This window comes from Syngnathus scovelli, chromosome 13 (genome assembly GCF_024217435.2).
Source record: "Syngnathus scovelli strain Florida chromosome 13, RoL_Ssco_1.2, whole genome shotgun sequence".
NCBI classification, from domain to species: Eukaryota; Metazoa; Chordata; class Actinopteri; order Syngnathiformes; family Syngnathidae; genus Syngnathus; species Syngnathus scovelli.
This window is the reverse complement of record NC_090859.1, coordinates 7,249,951-7,272,010: the sequence shown is the minus strand read 5'-3', so window position 1 is coordinate 7,272,010 and position 22,060 is coordinate 7,249,951. Positions and strand designations below refer to the sequence as shown.

The following is a 22,060-nucleotide window of genomic DNA, read 5'->3' as shown; positions in this document are numbered from 1 at the left end:
CACATGATCAAAAACAGACTTGACCTTGGAATGATGTATAATTACATTCAAAGACAGAACAGGCTGCTTCATATTGTTTTTCTTCTGTGTCTTGTCCGAGACATATCAGCGGGGGGTGGGGGACACCATTGAGGCATCTTTCTTTTGGTTGTGGTTGACGTTTTCATTGAGAGTAACCTTCCTATCATGTTGTCTACGTATGTGAGGACAGATTGAAGAGTTGCGAGGGCTTTCGTTTTTTTTTTTTTTTTTTTTAAGATAAGATCTTTCATGTTTGGAGCAAACTTGAATATACAAAAACAATTTTAGCAATGACCTAAATTTTAGCAATGATATTCTTAGTTTTCTTCCTTCTTGAGAAAAAAAGCTATATATTATATATATATATTATATTATATTATATTATCCATCCATCCATCCATCCATCCATCCATCCATCCATCCATGACATGCAGGTGTTTGAAGTGTACTGTACTCATGGGAAAAAATGTGGTGACTTATTTGAATTAAAACTGCATAAGCTATGCAGAGTGTGGAGCTAAAAGGCGTTTTGTGGTGAACCTCACAGAACTGCTCCACATTCGTTCGACATTTATCGAAGCTTATTTTTGTTTTTTCAATCTGCATATTACCTTCAGATCCGAAAGTAACAGCTGTTCCCCCACTTCTTCTGAACTCAGTCTGTGTGATCAGGCAAGATAAACAGGCTCCGACTGAGCCTCTATGTTATTTCTGTCACACATTTGCGTCACCATTAATGATACAAATCACACACCATACAATGACAAAGAAATATTTATTACACCTTTTTTTCCATGATTGTTTTCATTAGTTATAGCTGCTCCAACACGTGTATTTACAAAGAAACGCCCTTTCCGTAGAAAAATCTAGCGAGAGACTGAGCAGGGAAACATTAGAAGAGATCGGGAGGGGCTAAGAGGTAAAGTCACAAACATGTTAAAACAAACATGGAGTTTGAGGAACTGGTTGTTGCAAAGGTAACAAAAATCTTTTCCCAAGCAATTGGCATTGGTGGCACAAATTCAGATGAAACAGACACCAAACCTTTTGGACCAACACTCCGAGTGACACCATTTGTTGAAAACATATAAAACAACTGGCGATAGACATTTAAAACATCTCCTGAAACATTGTCGGAAAAAGCTAGTGGTGATGATGACCAAAGGCGCACTGAAATATATTTCAATAAAACACCTGTATGAACTGGAGTGACTATTTCTAAACAGACTCATTTTGTATATTTAAAAATCCATCTGGTGCTCATGAAGGCCCCTACATGATTCATGAGTGTAAGATGACCACCGCATGTTCAGTTTGCTCAGCATTTTCACAAATTTACATCCCAAGGGTGTAACGTATCCATTTTATATAAAATACATATAAAATGAAAGAGTTTTCTAATATCAAACATTATTTTCTTACTGATCACCCATCAAGAGGGGTGTGAACAAACAATCTAACATTGTTTGTTAACATCAGATTCAATTTTGGATACACAGTATCCAGGAAACTGGTTGTTTTTGTCATGGTGACATGGCCAGAAGTGACGATTTTAAGATGACTTGAGTCAGATGTAGGTTGGTGGTAGATGTTAGGGAGTATAATGAAACCAAAAAAATCCATCTTTTAATATCTGCCCAGGTCTACAGGGATGTGAAACAAACCCCCCAAGCACACACATGAAAAAAAACTCCACAAAAGACAACAAAGCTATTCAAGTGTGATCATGCAATGCAAATGCAGTTGAGTTAGTGAATGCAATGTTACAAAACATCAAACTTGAACATGCATGTAACCTATGAATGTGTTTAGCACCCATGTTGAGCAGCAATCTAGGAGTAAATATGCACTCTAGAGAGAAAAAGATTCAATTCACATGAAAGTGGACCATTAGACTACAAAATAAAAAAAATGTGATTTTCTTCTGACTTTTGTAAAAAAACACTCCCAAAAAGATTTTTTTTTGGTATCTAAAAAAAATGGAATCTGACATACGAAATTACTGCCACTCTTGTTTTTATATTATTTGTATTTACCTATAAAGTATTTGTCACTATTCTTAAAATGCACTGGACTGACACTTGACCAAACCAAAAACGGAAATAGCCAATAGAACTGTTTGCTTTCTGTAGGAAAATTATGTGGTTTACAATTTACCATGAAAGACCGCAAAAAAAAGAAAAAAAAAGTAGAGCAGTGAGTGTTCCCACAAAATCTGGAAATGTTAAAATTCTATGATAAAATGAATTATTTTGATTCAGAGGGAATAAAATATCAATTGATGTACTGTACTGCACCATCATGATCATTTATCCAAATCTGTGTTTAAAATGAAAAAGACAAAACTCACCTTTGCTATCTATATACTTCACTTTAGGCATGGAAACATCCCTGAACTCTTTAGGACACGTGCCACCATATACAATAATTGTGTAATGACGATGATTCACAAAAAGAATAATGCAAGAGGAAAGCTACAATTGTGACATTCATTAATAACATATTTTGAACACATATTCCGCCATTTGTACATCCTGATAGCACATCAGATTATTTTTTTCCTTCCTTCCTGGACTTGATAAAACCAAAAACAGATTAAAACAGACAAACACAGACAGACATACGATAGTCAGTATTATCTTTTTTTTTTTTTTTTTTTTCAAAATGAAACATATTTTATGCTAATAAACCGCATGACTTATTGTTCTAGTGTGTTTTATTGCCTTTTTACCAGACCGGAAATCACAATAAATAAAGCACATGTTGCCAGGACAAAAAAAAACAACACAACAAAACATACCTTGCACATGTCATCCCAATATTTTACTGTACATTGGTGTTGTCAGCTACACTTGATGTATGTGGTTTACTAAAAAACAAATGAACAAAAAAAAAAAAAAAAACACCACTAAATTGCTTCGATTCAGACACGAACATGAGTGCTTCTTTAAATGTTGCCAATATACTTTCACCAAAGGCTACTGCACAGTCTCTCAACGAATCACCTGAGGAAGGTTACAACATTGTGGAAGGTTGCCCTCACCCCCCATGCAAGCAAAAAATGTCCTTTCCTCCAACACATGCGTCCTTCCACCATCTTCTGACGTGAGATGTCGTCATGTTACTTGACGGGGTCTTTGAGTGATCCTGCAGCGCTTCCGAAAAAGACTAATGTTTGTGTGAGTGTGTGTATTTATGTGTTTTTGCACAGATAAATGTTTAATATCTAGGAGATGAATATTGAGATTCTGCCTCTTTCCACTCTTTCCTGCCAATGTCACTAGTCAATCACAATGGTTGGCAAAATGAAGTTTTTCATGGTCCCTTCCTCTTTCACTGACAGATATTGTCAGTGTTTATCTGGTTTCCTTAGAATTTTTTTTTATGTAATAAAAAAGTGCTCAATAAAGGGGAGGGGTTGCAGAGTCGGGCAGCCTGTGCTCCAATCAGGACAGTCAATTTGTGGGAGTTTTCTCAGCACGACCGCTATAAAGACAAGAACGCTGCCAGGAGGATGATAGCAGAGCTAAGCAGGAGTACGGAATTGCAGCACCGGGCGGAAGAGTTCACGTCCCTTCGAGAAGGCTCCGGTGACTCGTGACTGATGTCATCTGAAGGGGAAAAATATGACATTATTGCATTATTATTGAGCTGGCAAATTATCAAATACGCCGGGAGGAAAGTGCATGATTCTTATACTAAACACATGTGTGAGTGTGTCTTTATATTACAAATAGTAATGAGAGCATGTAGGGGTCACGCATGCACTCCAACTCACAAAAATCTCTACGGGCTCAATAAAATAATAATTTGGATGGTCTGTGGTCTTTAAGGGGATTTCTAAACCACTAAATACTACACTGAGAAGACAGCAATTACGTCAGAAAGTTTACTTTAGAGTTACAGTTTCAGAGGTTAGCTCATTTTCGTAATTTGAAGAAAAAAATGATGAAACGTTTTGGAGTTGGGAGGCCATTAAATGGCACGAGAGTTATTGTTTTCCTTAATTTCTGAGACATAATTAAAACGTACATAATCAGGTAAGATTTAAATTAAGTATTATTTCTTGAGGGCGGCTCGGTGGCGCACTGGGTAGCACGTCCGCCTCACAGTTAGGAGGGTGCGGGTTCGATTCCACCTCCGGCCCTCCCTGTGTGGAGTTTGCATGTTCTCCCCGGGCCCGCGTGGGTTTTCTCCGGGCACTCCGGTTTCCTCCCACATTCCAAAAACATGCTTGGTAGGCCGATTGAAGACTCCAAATTGTCCCTAGGTGTGAGTGCGATTGGTTGTCTGTCTCTGTGTGCCCTGCGATTGGCTGGCAACCAGTTCAGGGTGTCCCCCGCCTACTGCCCGATGACGGCTGGGATAGGCTCCAGCACGCCCGCGACCCCCGTGGGGACTAAGCGGTTCAGAAAATGGATGGATGGATGGATTATTTCTTGAACGTGTGTGTGTGTTTGTGTGGGTGTGTGGGTGTGTGGGTGTGTGCGTGTGTGGGTGTGTGGGTGTGTGTGTCATTGCAGCAGCTTGCTTTAATAAAATTTACAGTAAAATCTTATTGGGTATGTTAAAATTTGTGAACATTTGAAACAATTTGCTAAATGAATAGTCAATGTTCCAACCCTGAATTTCCTTCAGTGTGGATAACAAATCTAATTCCAGAATTCTCAAGAGAAGACAAAATTCCCCTAAACCAACAGCCTCAACTCTGTCTACCGACACACACACACACACGCACACACACGCACATGCAAACAAAACCCTACCGACCTCTTGGTTCTAGACTGTTGTGACTGTTTTCGTCAAAGTCGACCCCTTCCTGTACGCTCCCAGAGTTTCGCACACAATTGTCTTGAAACACAAAGAGGAGAGAAGAAGACGTGTGATTACTGAAATCGGACGTCACACATCTACAGTCCCAACAATGCGCAACTTACTTTGTGGCCTAACAAAGACTTTGAGTCGAAGGCAGCTCCTTCTTCCTTTGGCGTCAGTGAGGGAAGCTGTGGAAAGAAAAATCCAGCAACTATTCAACACAAATAACATAAATGTTTTTCTCAGTTCTTCTCTATTCTGATATATTCCAAAGAAACTCATTTTCAAGAAATTTGCAGCACAGAGTCAAAGCGGTCCATTTTTGTCTGTCACTAAACACAAGACATGTAGCTAGCATAAATATTAGAAATATAAATTCCACAGTATTTCACTATTAACTACTAACAAATAAATAAATAGTCACAATTTGTGAGTATGAACGAACAAGCTGACAAAGACAATGTTTTTTCACGAGAAAAATTCAACTTTATCTCTCTTTCTGAATTTACGGCTGGTAAGATTATTGGTGCGTCGCTCCCCTCCCTGAATGACATTTACACCTCCCATCTCGCCCGCAAGGCAACCTCGATTGCGAGAGATGTGAGTCACCCGGCTCACTCTTTGTTTGACCTTCTGCCCTCTGGGAAGAGGTACAGGAGCCTGCGCTCCCGCACCACCAGACTCGCCAACAGCTTCTTTCTCCAGGCTGTTAGGACCCTGAACTCGCTACCCCTTCTGCGTAGCGTGCGGCACTGTTGCGCTTTTTCTGGAATGTCTGCTGTACGCGCACTTGCTCCTTTTTTTTGCTCCTCTTATTTATTTATTTATTGTGTTATTTATTCATTATTTATTCAGCACGCTGTTGTTATACTTGTTTACTTGTTTGGCTGTTGTGGGCCATGTCTTGTCACCGTGGGATAGGGGGGAACGAAATTTCGGTTTCTTTGTGTGTCTTTGGCATGTGGAGAAATTGACAATAAAGCTGACTTTGACTTTGACTTCCTTCCCTCATCCTGGTATAAAAGCACTTAGACTCCACATACATGCTTCCATAAAGCAACTTAATATCATCCGTGTAATTCAATTTCTCATTTCGGTAAAGTGAGACAAGTGAGACAATGACAATAAAGATCTCTTCTATTCTATATTCTATTCTTATGCTCACCTTCATGTGTTTCCAGAAACCTTTGAGTTTCTTAGTTAATTTAGTCATTCATACTCAACTGAACTAGCCAGCCTTCCACTTGCGCCTTTGCTATTGTCTGGAATATTCTGATGTGTCCTCTGGCACAATCTTCATCTGACAATCTCCTAATCTCTCTCTCTCTGGCTTCACATGAGCATAGAAAGACTGACCTCAGTCATTTCCTGGTGCTTAAACATGACAAAGAGCTCATGAAAACATTTTTCCTTTGCGTTTTCTGTTTAGATGGCGACTATCAAAATTTTACCGATGCATGTGAAATTGCAAAAATGACTTTGTGATGTAATGACACATTTTATTTGTTTCAAATGTCTTGTCCTGTCTGTCGTAGACTGCAACTGAATGTATAGGTGTCGGTTGAAACCCGTTCATCCTCATTCATCTAAAACCTCAGTGTGACACATTCAGACCCAGTGTTTCCACTCTTACAGGTGACTGAGGCTTTTCTTTCAAAAAATGCAATATCAGATGGCGTGGAGATAAAAAGTCATCGTAAACCCTGGTATGAGTGGAATATTGGATGTCAAGTAGCAGAGGGAGGATATAAACGTGTCTGTCCATGGCCATCCAATAACTTACAAGTGTCTCTTTGTGTCTGGAGAGTGTGGCCATGATCTAGCTGTGTATTCTTATTTATCTTATTTGACTGGAACTAATTAAACATTTCTTGAAATTATCTAAAATAAAATCTTGCTTCACTAAAGGTCAAGGCAGACCTGAACCTCTTAGCGAAATCATCCACCTACTGATACAGAACATATTAGTAAGCAATCAATCTATGCATATATTTCCAAATGTCGCGGAGGACAGCCACACACAAAAAAAGATGCTTCATTGTAGTTGTTTGTTCTGCAAACAGTGACAACGACACATCAACAATAGCTGAGGCTACTGTCATGTTTTTGAATGCTAAAAAGGCCAAACCACTTTAGAAATACGAGAGAATAAACCTCAGCAGAAAGAGTAGGAAACACAAAGCTGCTCATTTCTTTTCAACAACTGGCCGCGAGTGCAATTATGCATCATGGGGTGTCATATGACGTAGAATGTGTTGTTCATGACCACATTTACATTTGTCATGTAAAAATTGGCAGACATTTTACTGTGCTCTTATCAAGAATTGCCCCTCGTATTTATTCAGTTTTTTGTGTGTCTCACATTTCATTCCATTGTCCTGTGTTCAGTAACTACCCGCCTCTTTCACAGCAAATGCAAACATCCCGTCAGACTCCAACACACCACTGAGGACACAGTCTGCTTTTTTTTCCAAATCCTCGAGCAACATGGCTGAGCTCCGCTACCACTTACTGAAAGCTCTACCTACAATTATACCTCCACGCAAACCAGTAAGAAAAAAAAAATACATTAAAGAATATTCTAGGGCTGTCACGTGAATACTGCTACCATTAACACTATTTTAGCATGAGAAACCTGAAGACAGAAAGGTACAAAAAAGGAACAACAATAATCAACAAAAGAAAAGTGAATCACACTGACTCACAGACTCAACTTTCTTTTACCAACTCTACTAACAACTCTACTCTACTGAATCACACTGACTCGACTTTTAAAAATGGTATACAGTTAGTCACCTGTTTTTACCAACTCTACTCATCGGGGCAAATCGCCATATACATACATTTATGCTATTATCATATTTAAAAACAGCACAGATGACACAATATAAACATTTACAATGTGGCATCAAACAAAAAATAAACCTCTAAATTATTTTGTCTATCTAAATTCAGAAGACTAAGATGTGTTTGGAAAAAAGGCAATAACGCACACAAAAATAGAGTTTGTATCGCCTCACGATCACTATTATTTCAGCTTTGGTGCCAACAGAGAATAGCAGGTCTCTTTGTAAAGGGAATTAGCCAGACCACGATAGAAATACTCGGGGATCAGATGTGTAAGGATTGGTTTATGTCGGGGCCTTTTGTGCTTGTTTCTCTGCGAGAAGTTAAAGGGAAAGCTGCTTGTGCTATTCAAGCTCACGTCATTATCGATGTAGATCTGTGCTGAGTGTACACAAGCGCTGAGCCCGGCCGTTTGAAGAATTGGAGGCTTTACGGGGAGTCAGTCATCTCTCTCACATGGGGCGAGCCAGACTCTCAACTGTCTCCTCTGAAAATTGGATTTCTATCCCCCGAGATTAGGATCAGGCTTCCCCTGCTCAACTACAGCTCTATAAGAAAAACATGCCGCCCTCTAAGGCCTTGAGAAGCCAGGAGCAATGACTTCATAGTCATCTTAGTAACCTTTGGCCTTGCTAGACCAGCCGGCAATTCTGCTCGGCCTTTATGCCGGTCTGCCAGACGGCCAGTAGCCAACAGCAGGTGTCATCTATTTGACGTGACCCCGCCTCCACTTCCCTCCTGCCTGGGGCCAGTGACAATCACCGTGGAGGAGGATAAAGGAGTATCTGTCTCACTGAGGCAGGCAGACATAACCCCTACCCCCACCTCACTTTGTCACTTACAGAATTCCAACCCAAAATTGACGTGCAATGCTTCAGTGAGCGATCAGCTATTGTTATGTTTTGTTCCAGTAAGACACCGTCTGCAGTGGGACCAATAGCAGCAGCTGCTAAAACATAGTTAACAGCGTATACAATTAGCATGAGCATAGCATAATGCAAACATGCAGCCTTGAGTTCACTATCTGATTCTGCATCAGTGAGATATTCAACAGCTGTAGCACATTATTTTCCTGCACATTATGAAAATCTTTCTGCACATCTGATAGGCCTCCTGTCAACAGCAACAGTCTAAGCAAAGGCTCCTGGGTGTTTCCACTTTTCATCTGTATATGCTTTCCAAAACAAATGTAGAATAACAAATTAAAAAAAAAAAAAACAGACGCAGCGGAACGCTACCACACCATTACAGAATCGTCTGCCTACTCTCGGGATGGAGGAAGCATGCAAACGACCAAGTGAAATTATTAAAAAAATAAATCAACATTAGTAAAATATTAGTCCATCTTAAGCAAAAAATCTTTTGAGCCATGATTGGAAAATGTAATCTCATTTATACAAGTATGCTCAGGTTCAATGGCCGATAAAACCATCAGGTTCAATACTGAAAGCCAATAAAAACATTACAGTACCAAAATATTATAGACTTAAATTTTAGACTGACCATTTTTAACAGATTTGTGAGAAACAAAATATTTTAGACTTGAGTATTCTCTGTACATTTCAGGTCTTGCTCCAATTAATTGTTGAATGTCTCTTGGGGATTGCCAAACAAGTTCTTATTGGTTCCTTCTACTTGTCTTTGACTTGAAGTGTTTTTGAAATACCTCAAATCTACCATCAGGAGCCACTGTATCTAGTCTCGTCCCTCTGTTCTGCCCCTGCAGGGCAGTGACATCACTTAGGAAAACATATGTTTCCAGCTGCTTGTTTTCCCGAGTTTTCTCACAAGGAGAAAAAAGAAAGAAAGCTGAGCTTCAGCCAGTAAGCAACAAAAGACATTTCAGTGTAAAATATTTTTTCTGCTCGACTTGTGTCTGACTCCAGTGAACCAGAACAAAACAGTTACAGTGGGATTTATTTACTTGTTGTTTTTGCAGTATTGCTCTTAAACGTTTTTCATATTTCTAAAAGGTTAACATATTCTATTTGTAACCAAATGTGTAGTGGAAAGTCAAACACTAATGTTGTCTGACTAACAATCAAAACATTTTTGGGGTAAAGTAGTAAATTATAGTATTAGTATATATGTATAGTATTCGTAAAATGTAAACAACCATCGTGTCTGATGTTGCCTCATTTCTGCAAGTGTCACAATTGTGTGGACTTTTATAACACAAACCGAAAGACTGACCTGATTTATGATTAATAAAAAAAAAATAATAGAACAATTTATTAAATGTCTTTAATGTTACAAAAAATGTTTTGAGGCATACATTTTTGTTTTTACTTTTTTTGTAGTCAACACAACTGATTGGCTGACTTTGATTCTCAGTCCTAAAGTTAAATTTTTTATCCCAGTATTTTTTTAATTATTATAAGTATACTTTTTATTTCATATGGCTATTAAGAATAAAATGTTAAACAATGAAATGTGTTTGACTTTAAATATTCCACAATATTGTTGAAACCTGCACAACATAACTCAGAGTTAACTCAACATTGTAAAGACAGACTTAATGAAATAAAGTCATTCTTTTGGGTGATCTGTTAATGATACCAATGAGTAGTTTACAATAATCGCCATCCATACTCACAGATGTAGTAGTACTCTCTGCCAGGACGAAACTCAAAGCCTAATGAGAAGGGTGTAAAGAGCTGAAACTTTTCTGAAAACTTGAGCGGTCCGTTTGAAGACAAAGGTCTGTTGCACTCCCAGCGCTTGAAGCCCTTGGCGGTGTGGTCACATGAGCTGTAGCCATCATAGTTCACCATGTAAAGCACATAACGCTCAGCCCGCTCATCCGACACCGTGCTGATGTAATGCGGACAGTAGACGTCAAGGTAGTCATTTATGCAGACGTCAATGTGGTAATCCCCCCGGTAAAACCTGAAAAACAGACAGAATAAAATCATTATTATTAATAATTAATAATAATTATTAGAAGATCCGGAAGAGACAGTACTCAACAATAAGTAGGAGGAGTTTTGCACATCAAGGACTTCATTTGAAGAGCAAATTTGTGCATAAAATTGATCTATCTATCTATCTATCTATCTATCTATCTATCTATCTATCTATCTATCTATCTATCTATCTATCTATCTATCTATCTATCTATCTATCTATCTATCTATCTATCTATCTATCTATCTATCTACCTACCTACCTACCTACCTACCTACCTACCTACCTACCTACCTACCTACCTACCTACCTACCTACCCAACCAACCCATATCCCTCCCTTGATTTATTTGTTTAATGCGGGTTAATCCAAAGAAACTTGGGCAAGGGTTTCCATTAAACAATAACAATATGACAGTGTAAAGCTGCTCATGCTAATACTAACATCCCGATATGGCAAATACTGGGAGATCTCTGTATTCATTTCTCAATTAATGCTTTTTGACTCATTCACTGCCACTGACAGCTATATAGACATCAGAAAGTCAGTTTAACAGAGATGACAGTAAATGAGATAAGAACATAACTCATAGGGATTGTTTGAGCCCAGCCCTAATGTTGATTTTTCATGTGTTCGTTTAAGAGAGCAAACAGTCACAAAGATGTTGGCCGGACATACCCCAACAGTTTTAACGGTCGCAAAAACCTTGTTAAAATGTTACAAGAAAATCTGTGACCGTTAAAACTGTAGGTGCATTTTCTTTGTGATCGTTGCCGACTTTGAATGAACACTGAATATAAAACAACTTTCACACCACGCAGCGAGATATGGGCACAATCATTAGCCCATGATGTCTACCACAGAGTCTATCTATCAGAGTTTTATGTTGTACAAAATTACCATTCTGTGACCAGCTCATAAACATATCATGAGCAAATGTCACCACTTGTCAAGAGGATCATATCTAAAAAGGTTTGCTTGTAGTATAGGTACATGGTTTTGTCCAGGGTACACTTATGCTGTGTTGGCAAGGTCTCTATACGTATATCAGATTCACTCAACCAAACTCTCTCAGAACACTCCACTGAATCACTCCAGCACCCTGGCAGAAATCGTCCTGTGAAACCCCTTCATCACTCGAAAGCCATGTATCAGTGTCAGCGCTAAGCAGTGATGATTTGTGCTGGTGCAGAACTTAAGGGTTAATTGTCTGGTTAGCATTCAACTTAAGAGGATCCCATTCTGGACTGTGATTTTTACTAGCAAATAAGAAAGCTTGAAGACAGCTTTTGCAGGAGTTTGGGAAAATGAGGCATGTGTTAAAGCTTAACTATGGCCCCCAATTTTGCCTACTGTAAATTGTGTGGAAAAGAGATGGGGAGTAAAAGCTCAGTAGGAATAAGACAGGTATTCATTCGAGACGAGAATGATTGGAAACATATATTCCCAAAGGCGCCATATAAGGTTGCATATCTGAGGCTTTTAGCGGACGGCGATTAAGGCCATAGCGGCTGGTTGTGTCACTATAGCTGCTAATGGGCCTTGGATCAGTATCACTGACATACTACAGATGTCTTGAATACTGCTCTTGTTCGTTGACAAAGAAGTCATGAAGAGGGGGAACAGGCCGGCGACTGTGTCCAAGCTTCCATTGGGATGGCCGATGTGTTTGCCAAACAACACAACAGGTTTGTTTAGTTTGGTAACACTGGAACGAGCTGGCTCCAGTTCAGAAGTACGAGACAAGACCTGCTCCATGTGGAGAAGTTGTAGCTGAACCGTAGCCAGGTGTGACTGGAAAAGAGAAAGGTTTGATATACAGCTGTTGCAGCTGACATGTTGGGGTTACATGAGACGCGAGTAGCATGATGGGAGGTGTTCGGGGTATCAAGTTGTCGCTACACAGATTGTACATGTGCTGGAGGATTAGTGGCCACAGATGAGTGCACGTGTGGCATTATTATCCACATAGTATATTCTAATCTTTTTCTCTTTTCAAATATGAAACCAAAGACAGAGAAAAATATGGCACTACCTCCAAGATTTTGGTTCCAGGCAAACACGTGTCCTCCCATGGACTTAATTTCAGTACAGCTTGCTGATATTATGACTAGCGGGGGTCAAACAGCGCCACGGTATCATGACCTTAGCCAGAAGCAATGGATGGTCTTTCTTTGTCCTGTCTTTGCTGAACCCCATGTGTCAGCTTTAACTTTCCTCGTGTCAGCAGCTGTCTATCAAACCTGACTCAAACCAAAGAACTTCTAACTAATCAACAATATAGTTTGTTACAGATTTTTGAAAATGATCAATCTCTTAGTGCTTAAATTCAGATTATGTCTGGAGTGAGGAGAGTATTTATTCACGGTTTCAACAAGCCCCGTAAAGGAGTCTCAAGTGAACAATTCAGACTACCCCTGAATACAAATGCAGTTATCACCACCAAATGAGAAGTCAAACAGTCTGGGGCCACTGTTGCGCCTTGCAGTCAAACCTGGAAATAGGTTGTTCCGTGTCTAATATTTTAGGATTTGGCTCCTTTATCATGGATGATACTTTTGAAATAAAAATACAAATAATAATTAACAATACATTTAATTACTTTTCCAGCAGGGCAGAAAGCTCTGAAGATTGTCTCAAGAGACAGAAAAAGAGAGAATTCAGATTTCACAAATTTTCATTTTACTATACACTCCATATGTTTAATAATCCTGTCTCTTCTTCAAATGAAACTGCAATTAATAAAAGCTTTGTAGAGATATGAGGCATACAAAATATTTAGAGCAATTTTCACTATTGGTGGGTAATATTAAAATAGAAACCATGGGAAAATTGAGCACAAGAAGGTGGCCCAGATGTTGTCCAGATGAACGTATAAATTTGCTTTTCAGCAACAGAAATAAAATACTTCAAACCTACAAAAGAGCAGCCTGACTCAAGATGGATTCAAATGGGCAACATTTCGAGCTTTTACTGTCCTTTGGTTTCGATTAAGAAAGAAGCTGATCGGAGTTTTCCCTCTGTTGATGTCTGCTTTGATGTTGACTATCTTTTCTCTAAGCGCATCCGGCATCCCCCACTGTGCCTTCCCGAGACAGTTTTTCTCCCAGGTCATCAAATACAGATGTAAAAGTGAACCGCTGGCAATGATATAACATACACAATCATTTCAATTAACTCAAAAGAAAACACACTTAGGACGATGTGAGAATGGGGTTAAATTGTTTGTTTGTTGAGGCAACTTAGTGACATAGTGAATATTTACCAGATTTCATTTATTTTAGGGGGGGGGGCGTCAGCTTTTGGTTTTCTTTTTGGCAGGTTTAAAACAAAGAATTAAACAATCAAACTTTTAAAACGACACTACAGCACCGTGGATCATAATGGGCCCAGCAAGCTATAATCCTGAATGCATTTGTCGTGGGGATGAATGATTCTGGATTGGTTGAATGACTCAGCTAGTAAAAGGGATTCATCAATGAGTTTGTAACTAGAGCTCTTAGCAAGACACATAACTACAGATAATCCCCCTTTTCAGTCACCCCCCCACACAACCTTGTTTGCTTTCTTTATCTCCATCTGTTGTGTTGGCCTGGCACCTTTAAGGTACGGCAGAGCCAGTATGGAGAGAAACAACCATGCAGCGTTTGCTTTGTGTGCATTTGGAGAAAGAGATAGGAAGTGATAAAAAAAAGAGAGAAGCAAAAAGACTGCAGAGGGAGTGATGAAAAGAATTTATGAGAGAAAAGAAAGTTATGGAGCAGGTAACCAATAAAAAGAAATGGAGTGAAGCATACAAAGGAAAATATTTCCCCGTTATTTATTATGCATTAAATGTGCTTTTAGATGCACTGATTTGATCCAGCGGTGGAAAAGGGAATCGGTAATGGTGTGATGGCGAGGAACTATAACTCTTTTGTTCCTTGCCTTGTGACTTCAGTTAAAAGAGCAGCTTTCCACAGTATTGTAAAACATAGAGATACTTTTGGTCATACTATAAGTAAAAAGGTGTATTAATATAAATTACTGCTGCACAACTTACGTACTTCCTTTGTACTTGCTCCCTGGTTTTCCCACTAGGGGGTACTCTGCAAATAGGGTAGGAAGCCAAAGGTTCTGACATGAAGTCACTAAACGAGGTCAGGCAATCTGCCCACAGGGTTGGGAGTCTCCATCAACCTCTCTCCCTCTCTATGCATGTCCCATCATTCGTAGCATTGCCGCAAGGAAGTTAAAGTCATTATTACTGAGTTAGCTAATTACATACACACATCTGTTTGTGGGCTTTTGCTCATGTGCACACACGCAGTTATTAAACACATAATGTCCCTGTCAAGGGGCTCAGTCCGATGGGGAGTTGACAGCAGTAAGATGGGAAAATGGTTGTAAAGTATAGACAGTCCTGTGTTTTTTTCCTCTCTCTCTCTCTCTCTCTCTCTCTCTCTCTCTCTCTCTCTCTCTCTCTCTCTCTCTCTCTCTCTCTCTCTCTCTCTCTCTCTCTCTCTCTCTCTCTCTCTCTCTCTCTCTCTCTCTCTCTCACTGCTGGGAACAAAGCCAAGGGGAGATGAATAATTGGTCTCAGATTGAAAACACATTGCTGCATGTGGGAAGGCACCTAAGATACCTAAAAAAATACAACACAGGCCGGAGAGCGAGAGGAAATGCCGACGGGGAGACTGTACAAGTGCTGTCTGTTTATGGAGGCTGGTGGTCCTCATTGTGCAAATGACTACTCTTTGAATTCAGCTGGAGCCACAGTGTGTTATGTGCCTTGTAAAGCTTTGTGTACAGTTCTCTATCTGTATGCATCATTCAATTAATTGTCTGTGTCAAAGTGATCGTGCAAAATCATTTGTCAATCATAGATTACACACCCTAAGTTCTATCACTACATGCTAATAGCAAACAATACTAAATTAAAGCACATGAAAGGGCAAAAATACTAGTGGGACCATTTTTCAGTTTCATTTTCTTGTGATTAATAAAGTCATTTAAAATAAAACAGTTTCAAACTTCACATTAAATTGTACCACTCAACACCAAATTTTAAAGGCTTTATGTGTCTCCTAATGTCTTTTTAATGCTGATTTCCAAACTTTCTTCACTTATTTTCAAATATCAGGTTTTAGAGGTATTAGATTACATTGTTATTATTATTATTTTATTATTATTACTATTATTATGATGGGTGAGAGAAAAAACAAGTGCGGATTTGGAATTCACTCAAAAGAAAGTTTAATTGCAGCATCTCAATTAAAACAATTATCTTTCCAGTGTTAATTACTGACCTCATTATAGGTCAGTCAACAAACACACACACACACACACAATACCCCCGCCCCACACACACGAACACACATACATATACGCACAACAGGAGACTGTCATTCTGCTGGTGTAAAACCGCAAGGGTCCAGAAGCTGACATGATAAACCCCCTTCAGTATCAACAATACTTGCCATGGTTGCCATTACACCAGGATACAAAGTTCTGATCAAAGGAGGCTTCCACTTTTAGCCAACACATAGTATTCATACCTGAACGTCTGCAAGCACACATGAGCACGGACATACAAGAACCTGCACCCGAATGCCAACATAACTCCAGGAGGCCTGGAGAAGGTCCCATTAAAATAACCCCATTAATAATGTCCCATCATCACCTACTGCTTCCAAGTTTGCTGCTGAATGCTAAAAGCCACATTATAGTTATGAATGTGTTAGTATGATAGTGTAGACGTTCCACAGAAATGCCCTTTAAGAGCGAGGCTTCCACACTGCTGCTCAGCAAGATGATATTGATCTGACACCGTAGACTGTGAGCTGAGGTCAGGGGTTAGTGACAGTCCATTATTCAGCTTGAGAGCCAGTTTTTGGTCAGTGTCTGAACCCAGGTGATGGACTGACCTCAGCACCGTCCATCACAGTTGCTGAAGAATGGAAGGTAAAGTGCAGGACACGTCGGCCTCCATTCACTTCCACATTAATTGACTGGTAATTTCTATTAAATGTCATGCTGTGCTATTTAGAATAAAGACCTTAGTTTAGGAAACAAGAAAGCGAGCTAATAATTTCCAAACTATAAATGTCATGCGTATGGCCATAAATTAATCTCAATTAAATTGCAGACCGATGAAGTGGTCGTGTTATATCGCAAAAAAAAAAAAAAATACTTTATTTCTCAAAAAATCTTTCCAACTCTTTTTCTCATAACGTTTAGCAATTAATGGAGGAAAAATTAGGGTTTAGGTTTATTGATTGATTGAGGTATCTTAGTGTACATTACAATGTCTGTTTGTTTGTGTATATTTGTGATACAATATATGCCCAATACGTGCACATACTTAGTTCTAAACTTGGGTAATTGGGCTTCTCGGGAGATGGCATTCAATTATGAAGTGAGGTGAAAACAAGGACTACATTTAACCATACCCACAAACTCACGCACGAACACACATGAACAAACACAAACACATGCACAGTGGTTCACACCTGAAGTGTGTTTGACGAGCATGGCCCTGATCACCACAGTGCAGACTCAGACCTCTGACCTTCCTCCCCAGGGGCGATCCAAGCTCCCCGGCCTGCCCTATCACTTTACTGCACCCCAGGGAGCTAAGGCCGCCCCTCGTGCTGCTGCTCCCCACACATTCTAAACCCACAACCATGGGAGGAGGGGCTGGCGGCAAAAGAGAGGAACCCACAACGTCTGGAGTCAATCACCCGCCCATGACAACCCAGCAAAGCTGCCCCCCCCATACACACACACCACAGGTCCCACACACACACATGCTCACACACACATATTATAACACCAGCACTTATCCACGAGTGAGGTCTCACACACTTCAAAGTGTAGTAGAGCAGTCTTGGTTGAGTAATATGTGGTCTATGGGGAGTTCCTAAAAAAAAAAAAAAAAAAAAAAAAAAAAAAAAATAGTGTTGTGTTGGAATGTTGGATTAGTGATAGGAGAAATGAGAGATCGAGTGAGAGAGCGAGAGAGAGAAAGCAGCAAAGTGGCAAATAAACTATTGCGGAGTGAAAGGAATGTGAAAGACAAGAAACCAGAATGATGTGAGAAAATATGAGAGCTTGGGAAGAAAGGAGTGGTAGAGTACACGTCTGATTTAGTTTTTGTCTCGGTCTTGTTTGTGTGTATGTCAATCCATTCGTGGGAGTTCAATTATCAATTAAAACTCCAGTGCCGCATAATGTAATCAAAACAAACAATATGAGGATTTGAATAAATCTTTTTATAAAAACACATCTTGGAACTTGCAGCACCGCAGCACAGCTGGGGGTGTTCTAAAAGGAGTCTGCTAATTCATGCATGCTGAGGGTCACTTGGTTAACTGAGGCAGGTAAGGGCATAAGTAGGTTAATGCAACTGGTAGAAAATAACTGGATATGCACAAACTCAGTCAGACTGTCCTTGAGTTTCAACTACAACTCACTTTACAACATACTGTAACTTAAAGCAATGCCATCTTCAGCATATTGGTGCAGCCCGTACAAAATATTGGTTGGAGGGCAAAGAAAGTCATTTACAAAAAAAAAAAATCAAATATGATAATAGTAGTCAGCCAGCTCTAAAATAACCATTGACCACTTAGTAACCACAGTTGCTTCCCTTTCAAGTCCCGCAGCAGGCTCAGAAAAACAGCACATGTAACATCATGTAAGAGCTAAACATAGAAGTGCCCCGCATGCCAGTATTGAGCTGAAACACCACCTGGTCTTCTCAATCTGCCCCTGCCAGGCCTCATATCACCACGCAGCCGGTTCCCCTTGACACAGGATGTCTGTCAAAATCTTGTCCGTCAGTCAGCAAATCAGAGTTCATCTCTGATGTCCACGTACCGCTAAATGTTGAGAGTCTGCTCTGATTGGTTTATGAGAGATTTTGAAAGGAACACAGTGTATTTGATATTCACACCCGCTGAGCCGTTCCAGTTCAAGGCTAGCGGAGGTTCCTTATAGTAGTCACTCATGGTAATAGTGCAACTCCTTGGCTGTTTGTGGGAAATTTTCAATGCATACAAATTGAATTCATACTGTTACCCAACATTAATAGGCCTGATACATGCGGGTCCAAATCTTAATTTAGCCAATTCAACCAAAAATCAAAACATTTTTAATCCTAAATCTTGAAATCTCCTTTAAGATAAAGTATGAATAGTCTATTCTGACTCATCGAAGCATTTAGAGTCAACGTGTTTATTTTTACGATAGAAACATAATTTGTGTTTACGTGCGCTCAGCGTGGCGCAGCATGGCACAGCGTGGTCTGCCAAATTCCCAGTCCGCATAATAATGAAGATGCGGCAGTTCTTACAACCGAGCGCATGTGTGCTGTCTACAAAAATGGAGCCCATTATATATTATTGTGAGAAGAGGGACCACAGAAATCTGGAACTGACGGGGAAAACCAGCCAAAAGTAATATCACCAGCTGCTGGCCACTCACATTCAGCATTGCACATTTCAAATATTTAACGAAATTCACATCCAAGACACGGTATGTGCACCTTCTGCTCCTCATATCGTAGGATGATGCAAAAATGACCCAGGATCAGCTATCAACCTATTTCTCACTGTGATGAGTATCCCACATTGGATCCAAAAAGTTTGGCGATGACATGTGCTGATGGAGAAGGTCATAAAGAAGCGTTGAAACCACAGTTGCTAGATCACCTCATCTCAGGCCACTTTCCATCGCTTAGAAAACACTTGCAAGGAACTTCGTGTATGTCTTAGTCTTTCTTTGCCTTTCTTTCCACTCTTTCTTTGTACATTGTGGTCCCTGGTTAAATATAACATTTTCAGGAAGTCAATTCCTCCACTCAGCGCATCATTATTAGCCTGTTTTAGCGAAACAGACTGCAGTGATTAGCCCCAGCCGCTGAACCGTGTGCCGCATCGTTTAACACACCACTTCGTGTAATTGATATTGGAGAGGTGACGCTGTTCTGCTGGACACACCGCAGCTCGCTTGCTCTCACCCCCCGATTTGTTTCTGATAGTGAGCGAGGGCGCCGTCAGTATTGGAGTAAAAACAAGGGTAACTTATCATTGAGGTTTAACGTAAATTTGAAAACAATACCAAAAAGCTTTTCATGTCGACCTGCAAAAATGACAAAAGAAATGCCAGGCCAAAAGTTGACAAGTATAAAAAAAAAAAACACAAAAGGCCATTTTCTCCCACGGGTGATGAGGAATTCGCTATGGACGGCATGTTATTTCTGGAGTGGTATTTTTCTTTTCAAATGGATTTCTATGACATTCACAAGTCTCAGGAAAACTCACACAGCCAGCCTCAGACTTTACTTTGTCATTGCGTGCAAAATCCCAAGTTATACACAATGCACATATATCAAAAGTCTGGATGGGAGATTGTGTATTGCTTTAAGATTTGTAAAACTGGCTTATTAAAAAAAAGAAAAGAAAAGACTATCGTACCCTATCTGTGAATCCACGTGATAAATTTGGATTTTTAATACACAAGTACTACAAATTTGGTCATGTTTTAACATTGGCCTTTTATAGTAAGCATAAAAAGAAACTGAAAAGAGAAAATTCTGATCCACAGAAGAATGTGACACAGTGGAGTGTGGAGAGCAGGTTAAGCAAAATATACAGCCGTGAATGACTCCCTCCTTTCTCATCTACTACTCCAAGGGAGGCAAAAAGAGCGATGTGGGGTGGACCTGTCATCGTTAGCCTTCATCTTTGCTCATTTTACACCACCATCACTTCCTTCAACTCTCCAATTGCTCCTTTTTTCAGGGGCAGCCGTTTTAACCCTTCATAGCGCTGGACACAACCCCTTTCTCTTTATATGTCCACATTTACTATCACCACTATGCACACTCTCCTCTCCTCAATGGCATTTCACCACCATGATTACCGTTTGGAAAGAGCAGCGTCATCTTGTGTGCAATATTTTTTCATCCATAATCATTAGAAAGGTTGTAAAAAGAAATGAGCACTCTCATTGAGTCTTCACATAATGGACGCTGGTTGGATTGTGGCTACTCACAATCATCCTCTATCATTATTTTTTATGACTTTAAGTACTGTGGCCCTTAATGTACATCCTTCCTCTCATTGCATTTGAACCCAAAGAGGTGGGAGCAGGGGGTGGGGCATCCGGTTATCAGAAGAGCCACCATTTTAATGTGTGCACCAATTAGAGCAAATTAGTCCGAGGAAGTAATTCAAACACATTACATTATTGGACAATTGGAACTTTAATTTTCATGACAAAAGGTGGTATTTTGAACTTGGTATTTCAATATATGGATATTTCCTGGGTGTTTTTTTTTGTGTGTATTTTTTTTTTCTCGTCGAAACGTGGGGAAATAAGAGCTCTGTATGTGTGTGTGTGTGTGTGTGTGTGTGCGTGCGTGCGTGTGTGTGTTTATTTGGCGTTCTTAGTGATAAAACATGTAAATATCAATTAAACAAAATCACACGAGAGATTATCATCATAACTCACCAAAGCTTTTGAAACAGATTCAGTTACCTGTGCAGTTATTGTTTTCCGTAGTAAAAGCAGACATTTGCAAATGTCTTGTTTTGATTAAAATAATTAATCTGTTTGCTTGAAAAAAAAAATTAAGAATAATTGCTATTGAGATGCTGACATTAGAGCATTAAGGTAATTAAATGGCTCTTAACTATTTCTCGATCATCAAAATAGTTGTGAATAATCTGATGATCAATTACTTGTCAGTTAACCGATTAATTTGAATTAATCAATTTCTCTGCGTTTTTCAGTGCTTGTTGTTATTTGATCCAAGTTTTGATATTTTTATACGAACCAAACAAATGGAGCAGGTGGCACACCGCATAATGTGCAGTATGCTTAAACTATATATACAAAGAATGAAAAAGCTGTAGTTGGAACCTGGATCAATCGGCACACACATTCACACAGTTTCTCACAAATGCACGGTCAAATATAGAGTCTGCACACCACACTCAACACTCACTGTGCTAAAACACACATAAAGCACTTCAGAGGATCAACACTTCTCAGATAGCATTTAGCCTGTGAACAACAGTCAATTACACAGACACAGAGGCTTTCAGCAGCCACCTCAGATGTGGACGTAAACCTTTGGATATATTCCATTTGTACTGTTTTTCTATTTGCCGTCTGGGTTACATAAATTGGACATCACTGTAAACAAAACATTTCAAAGTCTGAATAATAAATGGATTGACACATTCGTATGGTCATCATCATTCATGTGGAAAACCGGTCTACGTGCATCATGTGACGCATTCAACCTGTTCTATTGCACAGTCAGGTCATTTCATTTGAGAAGAGGTCTCCGTTTAACACCTACAGGTCACAGAGTGCCGCGTCTCTTTATCATCGGGCGCATGCTGAGCCCCTGAGCGTAACCCGAGTGTGGAGCTGCAGGCAGCTAATCCACCTCAACAAAGCCTTTCTACTACCCTGA

General features: G+C 39.7%; 1 protein-coding gene across 1 annotated transcript in view; it reads right to left on the bottom strand.

The window, feature by feature from the left end:
- Positions 1-777: 777 nt before the first annotated feature.
- LOC125979463 (ephrin-A5b) overlaps positions 778-22,060 on the bottom strand; it is a 58,057-nt gene continuing 36,774 nt past the window's right edge. Inside the window, exons 2-5 of the mRNA XM_049737699.1 lie at positions 10,280-10,572; positions 4,959-5,024; positions 4,792-4,872; positions 778-3,632 (exon numbers count right to left, since the gene is read on the bottom strand). Of these exons, the coding sequence (XP_049593656.1) occupies positions 3,508-3,632; positions 4,792-4,872; positions 4,959-5,024; positions 10,280-10,572 (565 nt within the window). The 3' untranslated portion in view covers positions 778-3,507. The remainder of the gene's footprint in view (positions 3,633-4,791; positions 4,873-4,958; positions 5,025-10,279; positions 10,573-22,060) is intronic.